The 20,486-nt window shown below is 39.5% G+C and overlaps 1 protein-coding gene and 1 pseudogene across 1 annotated transcript in view; one reads left to right on the top strand and one right to left on the bottom strand.

The window, feature by feature from the left end:
* BLTP3B (bridge-like lipid transfer protein family member 3B) overlaps window positions 1-12,769 on the bottom strand; it is a 116,631-nt gene extending 103,862 nt beyond the window's left edge. The window contains exon 1 of the mRNA XM_040490421.1: window positions 12,481-12,769. Coding sequence (XP_040346355.1) covers window positions 12,481-12,524 — 44 coding nt within the window. The 5' untranslated portion in view covers window positions 12,525-12,769. The remainder of the gene's footprint in view (window positions 1-12,480) is intronic.
* Window positions 8,302-8,370, top strand: LOC121041155 (uncharacterized; annotated as a pseudogene).
* Window positions 12,770-20,486: the final 7,717 nt, after the last annotated feature.

The raw sequence follows: 20,486 nt of genomic DNA, 5'->3' as shown, positions 1-20,486 counted from the left end.
GCTTGCATTTATAAAAAGAAAAAGAAACCCAAAATGATGGGGAATAGAGGTATTACCTGAGGGCAGGAAATTCAGACAAAAGGTCCCTATTCCTGGTGAAAGCAAGTAGTCAGTTGCCAGTGTTTCTTAGATTCCTTGATTAGGAAATTCACAGCACACCAATCTCCACCACAGCCAGCAGGGATCGCTGTAGGGAATGGGTACACAGGGGACATAGGAGGGAGCAAGTTTAAGGGAAGGAAGAGGAAAGGAATGATATGATAAAAATATTTAGCTGTGATGCACTTTTAAAAAATACAGTTGTATTTCACACTGGAATAATACTACTGCTTAAATTCTAAGATAAATTAACCATTTATGATTTACTTCATTCTCTCTACCACTGGTATTACTACTACTCTAATAAATATTTTTAAATTTTTTTATACTAAAAATATTAACAAAAATGAGATAGCTCTATTGTACAAAAGTTATACAAGACTGAACTGTATAATTAAACATCAAATGAAACCAATTAGGACAAGCACTCTAAAAGACAAGTGATTTACAAATTTATCCAAATTAGTTTAACTGCCAAAAAACCCACTTAAAATTGTAATCCTCAATCCATTTAATGGAGAATACCAAAGAGTAAAGTTAGCTATGAAAAGTAACCCACAAACCAAAGAGACATCTGGCAATAAATTATATCTATATATACTAAAAAGCAAATCAGAGAATTACCGTATTTATCAGAAAAAAAAGTTTTTACTTTAAATTTTTGGGGTGTGAGTCATCTGCCAAAAGTGTATTTGGGGCAACCTATATATCCTGTGTATTCTATGAAGGCCAAAGTAATATAAATCTCTTCTCCAGTCAGCTGAAAATGTTTCTGAACAACTACTACATACAACAGTACTGTGGCAGATGCTAAAGGTACAACAGCGAATAAGAGAAGTATAATCACTGCCTTCAGAATTCAGTCTATCAGGGTGATTCTGTGCTTAAAGAGAGGACAATCTAGGGGGCACCTGCATGCTACTCCTGAGGTCAGCCCTTTGTTAGGCATGGAGTCTACTTTGAAAAAAGTAATAATAATTAATTAAAAATAAACAGAGATGACAATCTGTAGAACTAAAGGCATAAAACTTTTATTGTAATCAAACAATATATTTTAAGACCTAAAGGAGTTAAAAAATGAAAAAGACCAGGGAAGACTAGCCTAGTTAAAGCTGCCTGTGTAAGATGTACATGTAAAATGAAGCACAAGAGGGTGACCTGTCAGGAAGGAATGTAGACAATCTGGCTGCAGTAAATAAGACAACAAAAGATGGGTGTAAAACAAAAAAGGGAGAAAAAGTGTAGTATTGAAAAATAGTGGGAAAAAATTGCAGTCAAGTTTCTAAGGTCTAAAGTATCCTTAACTTCTCTAAATGATTGCTTTAAATATTCCCTTGGTATACATGCCACTGTCCAAGCAAACAGATTTAATAACTATCCATTTTATATCACATATGATATGCTGTTGTTTGTGTGCTTTTATTTCTTTATTTCTTTATAAGTTTCTCTGGACTTAGACCACCTCTGTCTGTCTCAATGTCTATATTTCTGTTAAAGTTGCATATAGTACTTTGTGCCTCTCTCTTAAGACTCACTTTTTACCTTGATTTCTATTTGCTCATCTACCATACTGTTTTCAGAAGGCATTTCTAGATTCTTAATTTTAATTATATATCTAATAGATCCTCTTTAAGTATTGGTAGAAAGAATAAATAAATGACTTATCAGTGGGAATAATTATACCTATAATCTTAAAAATAATATAAATCATATTTTATGATGCCCCTTTTTTATAGTGTAGCTTATATATGAAGTTGCATCATAGCAGAAGAAAACTTAGGAACAGAAACTGAATTTAACATCTAACAGTACAGTTTTACCAAATTTAAAAATGACTGAATTTTTCTGGTATCTCTGAATTTTCTGGTATTTCTCTAAATATTAATTCCTAACAATAAAATTACAAAAACAAAAGGTTTACAAAGACATGAGAGTAGAGGAAAACAACACTTGATGCTATGCTAGCAGTGGCAAAAAGAAGCCAGAGAGCTCTCTCTTAATGGTATTTTTGGGTAGAAAAGAGTACATAAACATAGAGCTAAAATTAAGTCTTAAAGAATAGACTAATCTAGAGATTCAAAATTTATATATAACATTCATTTTGGCTTGGAGAAATCTCAAAATAAATCAACAGACAGACTAACAGTAAATCTAATGTCTGGAAAAAATAAACAATAATTATTATATCCTGAATCATATTTGCTGCAGCTCTCAGTTTTGTTTTAATAACTTGGTCTTGATGTGATAACTGCTCATATTTCACTCATGGAAATACTCATGAAGTCTTCCACCTGTTACTTACGTTCATCTGAGCTCAGTCACTAATACCAACTGGTTAAATACCAATATTTAACAGAAATATCAAATTATTCATCCTAATATATGCAATATAATATGCAGACTATAGTACATATAGAACTCATAAGAGATCAACTTATTAGGGAAATGTTTAGATTGGAAACTGCAGTATTAAGGCAAAGTGTAATATTGCAAAAAGAAATATTGCAAAAAAATTATGCAAGTATAAAGAAATGGAGAAATTGTGCTTTCCCAATGTCACAGAATTGCTAAGTCAAAAGACTATGTTTCCCAAGCTTCAAAGGACTACAGAGTCAAAAAATTCCCAAATAATAAAAGAATCTCCTAAAGGATACTGCAACAGGATGGTGAAACACCACAAAATACTAAGATTGAAATTTTACAATAAATAAATGCTGAGAGGCGCCTGGATGGCTCAGTCGGGTGAGTGTTGGACTTCAGCTCAGGTCATGATCTCATGGTTCATGAGTTTGAGCCCTGCTTTGGGCTCTGCGCTGATAGCTCTGAGCCTGGAGCCTGTTTCAAATTCTGTGTCTCCCTCTCTGTGTCCCCCTCCCCCACTCAAGCTTTGTCTGTCTCTCTCTCAAAAGGGAATAAACATTAAAAAAATTATTTATTTAAAAATAAGTAAATAAATGCTGAAAATTGAGTAAAAGAAAAGCAAACTGTTAGGTAGGAACATCAGCCTGAGCAGGCAGCATAGAATAATCAAATTCAAAGGCTACTGGATCAGTGACTTAACCAGGCAACACTACCCTGTCAAACCTTGGGCAAATCACAAATCTCAGCATTTTAATAATTTGTCGCAGGGAATGGAACAAACCCATTCTGATTCTAGAATGGTAATATTACAACATCCAATGGACCAGGCATCCACGTCCCCTTTCAACTAATGTTTGCAAATCAATCTCTTGAAACTAACTTTCGAAGAATATCTGGTTTTAGTTGGAAATTAGTGTGAAAGAAATGGGCACCTGCTCAGCACCTCTACATAGTGTGCTTAACAACAAAAAATACAACATAATAAAGTCTACCCCTTAAAATTCATTTCACAATTCACTTCGCTGTAATTATGCACGGTATGAATCAAAGCACAACCACACACAAAACACTTGGCATTGGTGCCGCTAGCCATGTAAACCATACTGATACCATGATGACTGCTCTGTGATCTGAAGCCTTCTTGATAATAGGCCCCACCCTCATTCTTTCCTTTTGTTTGACAGCACCCTTAAGTACATCCTTCAGATACACAACATTTTTTTTATCTGCTCTGGAAGTTTGACTATATCACATACCCATTCTCTCAGTTTCCTCCCTGGTGGTCTCCTAGTATGTACTCCCCAGCCTCTAGAGCTATAAAAGCAGGTTTTACAGGAAGTGGGGTGTGGAGATCTACCCGCCTTGCAGCCACCCAAGACATGCTTCTGTCCATAAGTCCCCTTAATAAAACTATTTCCCGTCAAGCTGAACTTGCGGTGTTTTTCTTGGTCTTATGGCTCCTTGGGTCTTTGAAGGTCATTCTGCATAAACTTCCATTTTACAGAAGAGCAGACTAAAATAAAATGTGTAGTCTTAAATCAGTTCGCAAATAAAAGGGATCTCCATTCAGATATCTAACAGGCATTCAAATTGATACATCCAAAACCAAACTCTTCAGCCCTCTACCATAAGTCTGCCCCTCCTGCAGTCTTCTACTTAGTTAACAGCAACTCCATCTTGTCAGTTGTTTATGTCATGACCACTCTTTCTCTCTCAAGCCACATCTTATCTGTCAGAAAATCCTGTGGCTCTACCTTTGAAATACATCTAGAACCTTACTATATCTCAATAAGTCCACTGCATTGACCTAGGTCCAAGCCAAACCCTTTCTCACCTGGATAGTTAACACATTTATTTATTTTTAATGTTTATTTTTGAGAAAGAGAGACAAAGCACGAGTGGGGGAGGGGCAGAGAGAGAGGGAAACAGAATCTGAGGTAGGTTCCAGGCTTTGAGCTGTCAGCACAGAGCCCGATGAGGGGCTCAAACCCACGAACCTTGAGATTATGACCTGAGCTGAAGTCGGATACTTAACCGACTGAGCCACCCAGGCGCCCCTTGTTAACACTATTAATTGGACTCCTGCTTCTGCCCTTGTCCTCCTATTATTTATTTCCCACATAGCTGCAGAGTGATCCTTGGCTCAAAGCCTTCCAGCGGCTTCCAACCTCACTCAGGGTAAAAGCCAAAGTCATTACAAGGACCCACAAGGTCTGGCCCTATTTCCTCTTTGACCTCATCTTCCTTCACTCTTCACTCTACTTCACTCATGTTGGTGGCCTATATTTCAAAAGTGACAAGCAAGCTTCCACATTTGGATCTTTGCATTTGCTTCCACCACCTCTTTCATATCTTTTCTCAAATACCACCTTCTCAATTAGGACTTCTTGATCACCAGATTTAAAACTGCAAACTCCAGGCACCTAGGTGGCTCAGTCAGTAAGCGTCCGACTTTGGCTCAGGTCATGATCTCACACACGGTTCGGGAGTTCGAGCCCTGCGTTGGGTTCTGTGTTGGCAGCAGCCTGCTTCAGATTCTGTGTCTGCCTCTCTCTCTCTCTGCCCCTCTCACGTGCACACACACTCTATCTCAAAAATAAACATTAAAAATAAATAAAATTGCAAACTCCATCCCTACCTCCCTGCACTTCCTATCCACTTTCCCTGTGTTATCTAAAAAAAAATTTTAAGTTATTTATTTATTTATTTTGACAAAGAGACAGAATATGAGTGGGGGAGGGACAGAAAGAGGGGGGACAGAGGATCTGAAGTGGGCTCCACACTGACAGCAGAAGGCTGATGCAGCACTCGAACACATGGAACTGTGAGATTATGACCTGATCTGACGTTGGAAGCTTAACTGACTAAACCACCCAAGGCACCCTCTGTTATTTTTTTTTTAGACTGAACCACCCAGGCACCCCCCCACCCCCCACTGTGTTATTTTTTAAAATAGCACTTGCCACAAACTGATACAATGTCCTTCACTTTTTTATTATCAGCCTCCTCTGATTAAAATGTAAACTCTACTGAGGGCAGGGATTCTTGCCACAGCAGTATGGACTAGTACCTGGTACAAAGTAGCACTTAGTAAATATTTGTTAAATAAACAACTGTTACATATCTAGTGTCAAAATCAACAGTATTGGAGGTTATTTTTTTTTTTTAAATACTGTCAACTTAAGTAACTAAAAATTACTTTTAAAAAAGTCACCAAACTGGGGCGCCTGGGTGGCTCAGTCGGTCAAGCGTCTGACTTCAGCTCAGGTCATGATCTCACAGTTTGTGAGTTTGAGCCCCGCATTGGGCTCTGTGCTGACAGCTCGGAGCCTAGAGCCTGCTTCAGATTCTGTGTCTCCCTCCCTCTGTTCCTCCCCCTACTCACACTCTGTCTGTGTCTCTCTCCAAAAATAAATAAAGATTAAAAAAAATTTTTTTAATCAAAAATAAAAAAAAAATCACCAAACTTACAAAGTAAATTTATTTCTAATCCTAAAAGGTAATAATTAACTCTATTTTTTTCTCAGTTGACCAATCCAAGTAAATCAAACCTCGCAAATTTCATATGGCAGTAAAATTCTAGAAATCAGCTATATTCAGTGGTCCTATACCCAGATAGGAATTGCTGAAGATTCCTAAGAGGTGAGACCGTGTCATACCCATCTTTGTATCTCCAATGCCTAGCATTCAAGGATCTGATAAACATAAACTCTCAAAATTATTTATTGAGTTTTGCCATAAAAGTGAACGATGTAATTACCCCATCAATAAGTATACAAAATTATCATTCGAAAAATAATATGATAGTCTAAATAATGTTGTGTTTCCTCTTAAGAATGTTTAATTCAGGAATGATTCCAGACCTAGCAGTAATCATCTCCAATTATATGCACCTTAACTTCTCTTCAGCAATTCAGTTCCATGGCCTTAATGAATACCTTGCCCTAAACTAGGTCTTAATCCTCCTCTAAAATTTTGAACTTTAATATGACACTTTCAGACAAAATCCCCAATCCTTCCAGTTCTCACATTTGTTTTCCTCAACTGCTCTCCCACCAGATAAAATTTCCAATCCTCTGATGGTTCTTTCCAGACTATCAGCTACTGCTCCCCCCTTTTCTCCCCCACATAGTTTAAGCTAGTCCACGAATACACTGTGAGGCACCCTAAACTCTCTGTCACCTTGCCATTCAGTCACAAGATCTGGCAAGTGTTCGACTATTCCTAATCTCCCTAACAAATATTCCAAATATTCAACAATCTTCTCAAACCACTCTATTTGCTCCTTCCCCTTAGTTTAGGGAACATATCTTGTTGAGACTATCCAGTGGGTTCTCCTACCTAGATCCTTGGAACTGGTCTGGATTTAATCCCTTTCCAAGTATGGCCCATAAATTCTGCGGGTACTGATATCCTTCTAATACATTACTTTTCCACTTAAACAGAGACCCTCTACAGACTCTATATTTCCACCCCAGTTGACTGCTCCTGAACCCTGGATTGCAAAAACCAAACTGATAACCAAGCATTTTTAATGATCATGTCCCTCTTTTGTCCGGAATACTTTATTAGCAGTCACCTCCTGGGATGAAGTTCAATTTCTTTTATATAGCAAATAAGACCCTCTGAAATCTAATTTAGTTCAGTGCCTATTAAAGACACCAAATGGAACTGCAAACCTGACTCAAAATAGGTCTCCCTATGACTGTATCTTTGCTTTATGACCCTTTATCTTTGTTACTGATCCACGGGCAAGTAGAAGTGGGCCAAACAAATTCTCTCCCCCAAGAATCTAAAACTTGACACGAAAGATCACAGATTAGGAGTTGTGAGAGGTGGAAGCAGTAGTTTTCAACTGAGAGAGATTTTACTCTCAGGAGACAATTGGCAATGCCTGGAGAATTTTTCATTGTCAAGGCTGTGAGTGCTACTGGCATCTGGTAGAGATCAGAGATGCTGTTAAGCATCCTACAAAAACAGGAAAGCAATTCACAACAAAGAATTATCTTGTCCAATGAGGTTTCAGGAGCTGGTTAAGGTCCTGCCTTTCCCACACTTTGTGACCCATGCCTGAAGCTTTCTGTTACATTTCCCCTATTACCTAAGTTGGAGGTTTTTGCTGTTTGCAGACAAAATAACCTTAAGCAGCACAGTACCTTAGTTCAATCATCTGACACATTTGTATACTTCAAACCAGTTTCTCAACCTCAAAACTATTGACATTTGGGTCAAATAATTATTTGTTGTGGGGACTGTGCTATGCACTACAGGATGTTTAACAGCATCCTTGGCCTCTACACCCCCCCAAAAAAAGTTGTGACAATAGGAAATGTCTCCAGACATTGCCAAATGTCCCTTAAGGGGCAAAATCACCTCTAATTGAAAACCACAGCTTTAAACTTTATACAAAGACTCCACCCATGTGTGGTCAAAGTCCGTCTTCTGAGCTCTCACGTCCAGTAAACCTTGTGTCCAGCACAAGTTGGTATAAGCCAAAGGGAAAGCATGGGGGGGGGGGGAGCATTTTAAGTTTGTTTATTTTGAGAGAAAAAGAGAGCTCAAGCAGGGGAGGGGCAGAGAGAGGGAGAGAATCCCAAGCTCTATCAGTTCAGAGCCCAGCCAGGGCTCAAACCCACAAATTCCAAGATCATGACCTGAGTCTAAACCAAGAGTCAGAAGCTTAACTGACCCCCAAAAAAGGTTGGGGGGGGGGCGCCTGGGTGGCTCAGTCGGTTGAGTATCTGACTTCAGCTCAGGTCATGATCTAGGTTCGTGAGTTCAAGCCCCACATCAGGTTCTGTGCTGGTAGCTCAGAGCCTGGATGCTATTTCATATTCTGTGATCGCTTCTCGGCCTTTTGGCTAAGATCAAGTGTAGTATCTATTTCATATTCTGTGTCTTCCTCTCTCTGCCCCTGCCCTACTCATGCTCTCTCTCTCTCTCTCTCTCTCTCTCAAAAATAAGTAATGAAAAAAATTTTTCTTTTTAAAAAAAAGAAGCTTAACTGACTGAGCCACCCAGGCACCCCAGGAGAAGGAGCATTTGTATCTGAATCTTCCCTACTCCTTTTCAGGTCCTGGCTTAAATATACTATTCTCCATCTTCCAGGTTCTATGTTCCTCCTCTTCTCCTTTGCTCTAGCATACAAGTACAAATGCCACATTAACAGATAATGAGGCCTTGAAAGGTAGCTTTTGTTCTTATTTCCTTTCTTATATTTGTTGTAACTTTTCTTTAGAATTCTCCGTTCCCTTGGGGGAAAAATCCTCTCCTGGAAAAGACTCCAAAATATATTCTGTGCTTGTTATAGTATGAAAGATCACTGTAATTTCTCTTCAAAGACTTTTCCTGTTTCACTTCTCTTAAAATCTAACCCCCCCTCCCCACATACTCCTTGCCCTCTCGGCCTTGCCCTTGTGCGCGCTCTCTCTCTCTCTGTTCAGTTTCAGATCAGTTCCAAGTACATAACCAATTTCATTAAGAATGCAACACATGGTTGGTTTACAAACAATTAGGCAGGGACAAGTATACAGACTTACACTTCTCAAATAGTTTAGCATTTTCTTAAAGCATTTATTAATCTCTTAAAAATTTCTCTTCTAGGGGCGCCTGGGTGGCTCAGTCGGTTGAGCATCCAACTTCGGCTCAAGTCATGATCTGGCAGTGAGTTCGAGCCCCACAATGGGCTCTATGCTGACAGCTCAGAGCCTGGAACCTGCTTCCAGATTCTGTGTCTCCCTCTCTCTTGGCCCCTCACCCACTCACGCTTCGTGTCTCTCTCTCAAAAATAAATAAATGTTAAAAAAAAATTTTTTTTAAAAATAATTTCTCTTCTATACTTTTCTCATATACCAGAGTCTCAAGTTCCTATATCTGGGTAACACTTTTTTTTAAAAACATTATTTTACTTTTTAAGTTTATTTTTTGAGAGAGAGAACCTGTGTGCACAAGTGGGGAAGGGGCAGAGAGAGAGAGGAAGACAGAGGATCCAGAGCAGGCTCCCATATGACACCAGAGAGCCCAATGCAGGGCTTGAACTCACAAACTGTGAGATCATGACCTGAGCACACCAACACTGGTTTTACTGTTATAATTTCACCATACTTCAATCTCAAGGCTCAGAGTAAGTATTCTCTTTTTCCTGTTGGTTTCTATATAGTCTTTTTCCTTATTAGAAGACCCCATATAGAAAGGGTCATTTTCCTAGTCCTTCCTTTCCAGGACAACAAAGGCATATTTATTCAATGATTCAATTACCCAATGCTTCCTCAAACCACAAGGAAAGTGGTCATACTCAGTACCTGTGATAATATTGGTGGCATATAGTCTTAGTTAAGAAAATGTGAGGGAAAGTCAATGCTTTGGTGCCATTTATTTAAAAAAAAAAAGTTGAGTGCCTATGTTATGCTAGACTTAAACTCCCTGCCACCATGTAGTTTTACATTCAAGTGGAGAAGACAAAGACCAAGCATATATATGGGCAGAGAAGAATGGGAAGGGTGGTCACATAAGGCCTCCTTTGAGAAGATGTCATGAGGGGCATCCACTGGCCATAAGCAATGTCTATTATTGGAAGGTAATGTGTTGTTCTATTTCCTGTTAAACATTATTAAACTGTCCACCAATGATTATATCAATATAGAGACATCTTTATTACTGAATAAGATGCAAAATTAAGCTTGACCCAAGTAATTTCAAAAGTTCATCACTACTTGAATAACTGTAATTTATTATAATATCCATCTCGTTTCACCTATTGTCCTTTAAATTCATAAGAAACTTTATTTTTCTTAAGAGTTAACAGTAATAGCAGTAAGATTAATACATTAACCAAGAATATGAATTTGACACTCTTCATTTATCTCAGTTAAGTTTTGAAATATGAAATAACTAAAAAATCAAGTGTTTCAAAAACTCATCTCTGTACTCAGCCATAAAAAAGAATGAGATCCTGCCATTTGCAACAACATGGACCTAGAAGGTTTTATGCTAAGTGGAATAAGTCACCCAGAGAAAAACAAGTAACATATGATTTCACTTATATGTGTAATCTAAAGAAGAAAACAAAAAGCAGAACCAGATCCATAAATACAAAGAACAAACTGATGGTTGCCAAAGTAAAGGCTGGGGGATGGGCAAAATAGGTGAAGGGAAGTGGGAGGTACAAGCTTCCAGCATGTAATGAATAAATCACAGAGATGAAAGGCACAACATAGGGAATTCGGTCAATGGTACTGTGATAAGGCTGGATGGTGACAGATGGTGGCTACGCTTGTGGTAAGCATAGCATAACCGATAGAGTTGTCAAATTACTATGCTATACACCTGAAACTAATTTTCACATTGTGTGTCAACTCGAAGTCAAAAGAGAAAGAAAGAAAAAAGAAGGAAAAGCCAAAGGTGCAAAAACAAAAACCCTCACCTCTGAAAATATCATTACTATTTACCGCACAGCTATTAGAAATCATACAGATTAAAAAGGACTAAGAACCTAATTCTGAACGTGTATTCGTGGTCTCTTTTGTGAAGTAAGCCATCACCGTTGCTATTAATTTTTAAGAGTCTTTCTCAACTAGAGCTCTACAAGAGAATTAAACTAACGCCCTAAGCCACTCACTGACTGAATTAACTTTTCTCCGATGCACCTGGAATGAAACTAGCTATGTACCCTCATCCTCGGAAGAGGAAGAGGACAGTCAAATCATTTTCTGTAATTCTGAATTTTCTCGTGAAACAGAGTATGACAAAGGCTGAAGGACATCTGATAAGTCAGACGTTACCTAAATAATAATTAAAAGGTAAAGATAAAACTTTTCCAAAACAAGGTAATTCAGTACTGGACCATAAGGTACAATATAAAAATTTTCCAATTAATGCTAATATTCAGAAATGTATATTCATAAATGCTGCTATAATTTGCTATATTTTAAAAAAACGATGTTACATTCTATTCAATGTTTTAAGTAAAGGAAACATTTGCTGATTCACAGAAATATTGATTTTATTCCCCAAAATACAACCTGTGGTACTCAATGATCTGGAGAATCAAGAATTGTCTTTACCATATAAACATACCAGTATACCCAAGTTCTCTCCTAATATCATTAACTTACTAATAACAGAGAAAAGGGCCATCCATAACCAAGTGCTTTGAATTCGCTGTTAACAAGTTGGAAACAAGATCCCACATTTAGCCTGTGTCTTGAGACAAATATGGAGAAGCCAGAAGTAACAAACTGCCAGCTTTACTGAGTCATGTTTCTGACTAAAACCGCGTTATGAAATGGAAAGAATGACAAGTATTGTGTTTATCACCGCAGATGTTGAATCCCTGAATTCACAGACCTCAAATTTTAAAAAGCAAAAAACTGTTTTTGCAAGAATGATGTGGAGCTAAAACGATTCCAGAAAGAACTTGCCAAAGCTGAAAACTCTGGCTATTTACCTAAAACAAATCCTAACTGTGCAAACAGGCACACCCTCTAATGCATCAGAGCGGGCCGGCGAGGTGGGGGTGAATTCAGAAAATAACAAGGTTAACATTTCACGGATAAGACAAGCCTCATGAGGCCCAAAGAGTCCACACTGCTCCAGACGCCCTCGGTTAACGGAACCGCTCTGCCCCGAAGGGAGCTGAGCACCGAGCTCGGGTTGACGCTGCCACAAAAGTCAACCCCAGCCTCCGCACAGGACCACCCAAGCGGGGTCCCCGGGACGCCCCCAGACGCCGCGTGGGGGAGCGATCTCAGCCCGATGCCTCCCCCGGCCGCCCTCCACGCTCCTCTGCGAGCGGGGTGGGGGAGAAGCCGTCCAAGGGGCCGACTCGTGAGGCCGGCGCCAGACGCCGCAGGCGACGGGAGATCGGGGCGGCGAACCCAGCCTCGGCTGGATCCGGGAGCTCAAGAGTCGCCTCCCACACGGCTGCCAGTCCCCGCCGCCCCCGAAGCTGCAAGCAACCTCCGGTGCCGGCTAGGGCGGAGGCGGACTGGCCCCCACCCGACACCCGAAGCTCTTGCTGACCTGGAGAGGTGCTTCAGGATCTGTTTCTTGATGAGCCCAGCCATGGTGCCGGGGCAGGAGGCGCCGCTCTCTTTCTGCGGTTCTCACTGCCTCCTCTCTTCGTGGCTGCCTCTTCGTTACCCGGGCTAACCCGGCCGGAGGAGAGTCGCCTGAGCGCTCACGCCCGGGAGAGACCGGACGCCCCGGCCGAGGCCACAGCCGCCGCCGCTGCTGCGGAAGACCGGGAGCATCGCGCTCAAGCCACCGTGGCTGCCGCCGGCGCCATCTTGGCTGCAGCATCACCTAAGCGACCTGGGGGAGGGCGGGGCGGCGCGGTCTCCGCGCGGGGCGGAGCTAGGCGGGCTCTGGCAGGCGCAGGAGGGGTGCTGCCCCGCCACCCTTGCCCGGGGCTGGGCGTGCGTCCTCCGCTCCCTTGACGCCACTGGGTGTTTCGACTCCCAGTCCCGGAACCTTCTTGCGCTTTACAGTCCTCCCTCTCCACTCTCTGGTCTTGTTCCGGTCTCCATCACCAAGTGTTCCTTCCACATCCTACTCGTCTTTCATTTTTCATAATTTACTCCACAAACTGCCCTGCATGCATTGCTCTCTACCTGCTCTACTCAGCTTTCTTCATATTCTTGCCTCAGTTTCTTCCCCTTTGCTAAGATATACTGCTCCCTCCTTCCCCCCACCCCTCAATGCTGTAATTTAATGTTTCCTCTGGTGATTCCAATCCTAAGGGAAGTAAAAGTTGACAACTTATCTTAAAAGATTCCAGGACCTAGGAATTAGAAGTCCTAAATTCAAGTCCTAGCTATATTTTATTCTAGCCGCATTAGGGTGGAGAAAATAATTTCCTTACTTTTCGCTTTGGTTTAATCATCTATAAAATAGGTTAATAATGTATTCCTTACTCATCTCTTTAGGTTGTTGTACCTAAGGAAATCAGAATGTAAAATTTCACTTGAAAATTTCTATAAAAAGAAAGGAAATTCCTGAAATAGGGAAAACTATTACAGCTCTGAACTCCATCCTTCCTTCCCCTCAGCCTTAAACCAACATTTTCTGAGGTGAAAATGATCACCCAGTGATGTCTAAAGGAGGGAAAGAAATTAGACTACCTCTCAGGAATGTATCAGGAAGAATGTGGTTATGTATGGAGGAGTGGGGATAGTTCTCACCTAGTCTAACAACCTGGCCTTTTTTTAAAGAGGAAAGGAGATAGTGGGTTGACTATCATGCACTATAACCTAAGCACTATTCAAGTATCTAGGATTACCTAAACAAAACCCCCCCAAAAAACTATTGGCGGGGGGGGGGGGGGAACCTGTTCTGTCATGAAAGAGTTAACAGCCTAGCAAGGTCTTAGTGCTAAGACCTTGAGCTATGTCATTAGTCTATGGGCCAAGTGGTATCTCAGCCGTTTTGTAGCTATGTAAACTTGCGGAAATCATTTAATCTGTCAGCCTCAGTTATCTCATCTATTGGAAATACTATTAAAACTTTCTAACCCAGAACTTTATGAAGTCTAAATGAGATTATGCATATAAAGTTTTCAGCAAAGTGCTCCGCACATGACAAGCTCTTAATAATGTCATTGTTATCATTAGCGTTGTTGAAAACAGAAGCAAAGTGTGTGAGAACATAAAGGAAGAAATGATTCCTTCAACCTTGAGTCATTGACGGATTTACAGTGGAGATGTTATTTCAAAAATGAGACTAAATCAGCCCAATGTGTTACCAGAACAGACCTTGAAGTCCAAGATTTGTATATAAAACCTAACCTTGCAGATTTTTAGCTATGTGATTATAGAAGTATGGAAACTCTCAGTCTCCATGATAGTTGCTGTGAAGATTAAACCAAGCTAATGAAGGTTGAGTACTTAAGATGAGTGCCCAACACAATAGAATGGAAGCTATTATTATTAATTCACTACCTAGAAGAGGATGTTTCAAGCAGGTGGGAGTGTGAAAATTCATGGTTTATAAATGGCAAGTGGCTTACTGTTGTGGCTAGAACAAAACCTGGATTCCTTTTCAAAGTAATACGAGGGGCACCTGGGTGGCTCAGTTGGCTAAGCATCCAACTTTTGATCTCAGCTCAGTTCTTGATCTCAGGGTCGTGAGTTCAGGCCCCATGATGGTCTCTGCACTGGGTATGAATCCTACTTATAAATAAGTAAATAAATAAAAAACCTGAAAGTAATAAGTGTCAAAGAATCTCACAGCTTAATAACTCTAGTTATAGTATTTTTTAAGAAGTTCAACTGAGCAAATCTGAGAATTTAATTGGCTTTATTAAGCAATTCATGAATGGAGGATCATCCCACATAGCAAGTAGAAGGAAGATCCCAGGAGAGGAGTTATACAAAATGGGAAGTATTTATAGGAAGGAAGGTGAGGCAGAAAGCTATTAGCAAGAAAAGAGAGAAAGAAAGGGAGAAAGAAAGAAAAGATTGTTTCAGTCAAGATCACCTTTCCTTAGAGGGAAAGGCAGAGAGTCCTATTAGGTGGATTACTTTATCTTGGGGGAGGGGAGTGGCAGGTGGAAGGACCTCCTGAGTAACAGATTACCTCATTGGTGCAGACCAGAAAATTCCAGGCTAATTGACTTAAAATTCCACACCTAGAGAGGTTGAAACTGCAATTAGGTCTTGGTTTGCTGTGGGCAACTGACTCTACCTTGAGCCTGTGGTTTTCTTTTCAATAATATCTTTTTACTGAGAAAATGCATCTTCAATTTTTCTCTCCCTGGATTGAGAGAACATATAATGTCACAAAACCACTACAAATTCAGTGTTTTATATTAGTTTACATTTCTCTTAATTGCTTTTTAATTATTAAAGTATAATTTCTAGAAAGTTAAACACATGACCGTCAGACAACTATATAATCAAGGTGCACCAAAGATTTATTAACTCATATTAACTCAAAAGCCAACAACATAGGATATAGAGCTAGTTCACTCACTAACATGACTTAAATAAATCTGCTGCACCTGTTTATTATGTACCTATAGCAAAGTCATATTTTTAACTCTTTTATTTATTTTATTTTATTTTTTTAATGTTTATTTATTTTTGAGAAAGAGAGAGACAGAGCACGAGCCGGGGAGGGGCAGAGAGAGAGGGAGACACAGAATCCGAAGCAAACTCCAGGCTAAGAGCTGTCAGCACAGAGCCACATATGGGACTCAAAATCATGAACCGTGAGATCATGACCTGAGCCGAAGTCGGACGCTTAACTGACTGAGCCACCCAGATGCCCCTTAAGTCTTTTAAGATTATGTAAGCAGAAAGAGGAGTGTCTCGAAAAAGACAGACATAACTTCCTTCACATAAGTCATTTTAGCCTCCCAGCCATCTTCTGAAAGAATATAACAGACACCATAAGGCCAGGAGATAGCCTAATCATATTCACAAGTGAAGCCTGACCTGACTCACACACTTGAGTTATCTACAAGATCTAAGCTCCTTTGAGCACCCAGATACCAAGCCAACTAGAGCCAGAGAATTGATGATGCTAACCCTTGCCGCCCTTCCAACTTTGACCTGGTCACCTTAAAATAACTTTTGCTCCAGTTCTATGCTGTATTCCCCATTGCACAAGCCCCTTCATGAATATCTATGCACTCTTAAGTTATAACTCCCCCAGTTTTGTTGTTCAGGAGACACTGCTTTGGGAAAGATCCTTGGTGGTCTCCTTCACTTCTTGCAAGTAAAACCTTTCCTTTTCTTATTTTTTGTATTGGTTGTGTCTTTTGGCTCACTGCCCACCAAGAGGTGGACACAGTTTCAGGTAACAATTATACATTGCCAAAATATACATGTACATGAAAAGTGTTAAAAAGGAAACCATAGAGGGGCACCTGGGTGGCTCAGTTGGTTGAGCATCCGTCTGGCTCTTGATTTCAGCTCAGTCACGATCTCACCATCGTGAGACTGAGCTCCACTTTGGGCTCTGTGATGGAGCCTACTTGGGATTCTCTCTCTCTCTCTCTCTCTCTCTCTGCCCCTCCCCTGCATGTCTTCTCTCTCTCTCTCTCTCAAAATAAACAAATAAACATTTAAAAAAAGAAAAGAAAAAAGACATATGCCCAAAATGAAATCATTTGTGCTAGGCCATGTCATAAAACCAATGCTTAATAACTAACCTAATTAAAGTTTAAAACTCCCTCGGGAAATATAGTCTTAACTGATCAGTCAGGAATTTTCTGATCAGCACCAAAGAGGTAATCTGTCACATGGACCCTCCATCCCCCACCCCCCCCACAAAGGAAGATGACGTAATCCACCTAATAAGACCCCATGCCCTTCACCTTCAGGGAACATGACCTTGCCTGAAACAATCCTTTCTTGTCCTTTGACAATATCTTCTTGCCCCACCCTCCTTCCTTTTTTTTTTTTTTTATTAACTTGTTTTATTTTTTATTTTTTTAAATTTACATCCAAATTAGTTAGCATACAGTGCAACAATGATTTCAGGAGTAGACTCCTTAGTGCCCCTTACCCATTTAGCCCATCCTCCCTCCAACAAACCCTCCAGTAACCCTCAGTTTGTTCTCCATATTTATGAGTCTCTTCTGTTTTGTCCCCTTCCCTGTTTTTATATTATTTTTATTTGCCTTCCTTTATGTTCATCTGTTTTGTCTCTTAAAGTCCTCATGAGTGAAGTCATGATTTTTGCCTTTCTCTGACTAATTTCACTTAGCATAATACCCTCCAGTTCCATCCACGTAGTTGCAAATGGCAAGATTTCATTCTTTTTGACTGCCGAGTAATACTCCATTATATACATATATGTATACCACATCTTCTTTATCCATTCATCCATTGATGGACATTTAGGCTCTTTCCATACTTTGACTATTGTTGATAGTGCTGCTATAAACATGGGGGTGCATGTGTCCCTTCGAAACAGCACCACTGTATCCTGTGGATAAATGCCTAGTAGTGCAATTGCTGGGTCCTATAGGGTAGTTCTATTTCTAGCTTTTTGAGGAACCTCCATACTGTTTTCCAGAGTGGCTGGACCAGCTTGCATTCCCAGCCCCACCCTCCTTCCTATAAAAACCTTCCATTTTGTACAACACCTCTCCTTGGAGTTCCCCTCTAGTTGCTAGATTGGATACTGTCTAGTTCATGAATCTTTCAGTAAAGCCAATTATTGTGTCTTCAGTAAAGCCAGTTACATCTTCAAATTTTCTCAGTTACATTATATTTAACAGAAGTAGTACATGCTTGAGATTATTCGTGCTAAAATCTTGTAGGGGAGAGTGCATGGTGTGAAGATAAATAGAATCAGAGTTTTTACTGAACAGTTTTATTCTGAAGTTGGCTCCTACTAGTTCATGAGAACCAAATGCATGCATCTCTTCCCAACTCTGTGTTCAGTGTTTGGTGACTTCAGGATAGCTTGAAATTGCCCTTTGTGACTATATTTATAACTGTGGTAAGCACTACAAATCAGAACTTTTTTTTTTACTGGAGATCTGGTTGTTAAACATTTACCAGCACACACTGTAAGATGGGGTGAAGGGAATGAGATTGCAAATGTATGGACATTATTTCATAGACAATGTCAAGCCATGGAAGAGAAGACTTCTGTGGTGAGTAATACATTTGAGGAAAATGGTCAGATTTCTGATTTAGAAAAATATTTGGTGAAAATTATGACAGCAGTACAGAAGACAGATCAGAAGGAAAAGAAAATGGAGGCAGAAAGGGCATTGGGAAGGCAGTGGCATTATTTCAGTTGAAAGATAAGGCAGTATCAATAGAGAGGAAAGGTCAAGGTCAGATTCCAGAGAGTAGGTCAAAAGTTAGAGTTGAAGGTAATTGAGGTATCTAACTTGGGGCATCAAGTGGGTCTTGGGACACACCACTAATATAGATAGGTAAGTATTTAGGTGGAACAAACAGTTTTGGAGATAAGATTAAGTTTTGGATTTGTTGCCTTTGAAGTTATTTTAGGATATCTGGGTAGAAACATTCAGGTTACAGTTGGAGGTGGAAATTTTGCTTTAGGATTTATCAGTATTTAATGATATCTGAAACCAAGAACAAAAATGATCTTGATCAAGGAGTATGTAAATGTTGAGGAAAGCAAAAAGAGAACCTTAAATGAGAAAGGTCTGATAACCAGAAGGAAAGAGCATATTTTATTTTTTTTTTCAGAAGGAAAGAGCATATTTTAAAAGATGAGAGATGAATATAAATGATGGCAGCTCATAAACAACCAACAAAACTAAAAGGCAGCCAATGGAATGGGAGAAGATATTTGCAAATGACATATCTGATAAAGGGTTAGTATCCAAAATGTATAAATAACTTATCAAATTCAACACCCAAAAAAACCCAAATAATCCGGGGAAGAAATGGGCAAAACACATGAATAGACACTTTTCCAAGGAAGACATCCAGAAGGCTAACAGACACATGAAAAGATGCTCAACATCACTCATAATCAAAGAAATACAAATCAAAACCACAATGAGATACCACCTCACATCTGTCAGAATGGCTGAATTAACAAGTCAGGAAACAACAGATGTTGGCGAGGATGGGGAGAAAGGGGACACTTTAGCACTTTTGATGGAAATGCAAACTGGTGCAACCGCTCTAGAGAACAATATGGAGGGTCCTCAAAAAATTTAAAGTAGAACTACCCTACAATCCAGAAATTGCACTACTAGGTATTTATCCAAGGGATACAAAAATGCTGATTCAAAGGGGCACATGCATCCCAATGTTTATAGTAGCATTATCAATAGCCAAATTATGGAAAGAGCCCAAATTTCCATTGACTGATGAATGGATAAAGAAGATGTGGTACATATATACAGTGGAATATTACTCTGCAATTAAAAAGAATTAAATCTTGCCATTTGCAACAACGTGGATGGAACTAGAATGTGTTATGCTAAGCAAAATAAGTCAGAGAAAGATGAATACCATATGATTTCACTCATATGTGGAATTTAAGAAACAGAACAAATGAACACAACACGGCTGGGGGAGAGATGCAAACCAAGAAATAGACTCTTAACCATAGAGAACAAACTAAGAGTTGCTGGAGAGGAGGTGGAGGTGGGGGGGGGGGTTTGCTAAATGAGTGATGGGTACTAAGGAGGGCACTTGTTGGGATGAACACTGGATGTTATATATACGTGATGAATCACTAAATTCTACTCCTGAAACAATTTTTTAAAAATTAAAAAAAAAAAAAGAAATGATGGGCAGCTCTATGATGTAAGATTTATAAAATATTGTTTATATGTTTATAGTAAGGGATTTTATCAATTTAATAATAAAATAGAGCAAATAGAATGACTAAAATCGGACATAATTAAATTTGGGCATTCAATGACTTTGATACAAAGGATATAGACACCAATGGAATAAAGTGCCTGACTTCAAGAAGTTTTCCATCTACGCACGTTATGAGAATGATTATACAGGGTGCGTGGCTGGCTCAGTTATGGAACATGTGATTCTTGATGTCGGGATTGTGAGTTAGAGCCTCAGGTTAGGTGTAAAGATTACTTAAAAATATAATCTTAAGAAAAAAAGACGATTATATGATGAAATGATGATGAGCATTACTACTACCAGGTACTTGAATTTTATCTTTTACTATTCATAAAACAATTCTTCAAGGGAGTGTTATTTAGCTTACTCTATTTTATAGATGAGGAAACTAAGGCATAGAGTAACTAGCCTGTCCACAGTATCTACTAAAAGCCAGGATTTGGCCCAGGAGTTTGAATGCAGAGATTGCACTATTAATCACTATCTCTTTGATTTCAATAATACTTCATAAATTTAAAAATTAAGTTAGTATACACACACACACACGTATATGTATATACATGTTTATAAACCTCTAAGAAAGTTTACCCACAGATATTAAGCTTTTTGTAAGTGTTACCCATTATCATCTTCATTGCCCAAGGTTACACATTTTGTGGTGGAATCTGGATTAAAATTTCATCCTCTTAACCAATATTATACGTGGGAGTTAGCCCC

This window comes from Herpailurus yagouaroundi, unplaced genomic scaffold (genome assembly GCF_014898765.1).
Source record: "Herpailurus yagouaroundi ecotype Mexico unplaced genomic scaffold, PumYag 182, whole genome shotgun sequence".
In the NCBI taxonomy this organism is placed as follows: domain Eukaryota; kingdom Metazoa; phylum Chordata; class Mammalia; order Carnivora; family Felidae; genus Herpailurus; species Herpailurus yagouaroundi.
This window is presented reverse-complemented; position numbering and strand designations above follow the sequence as displayed.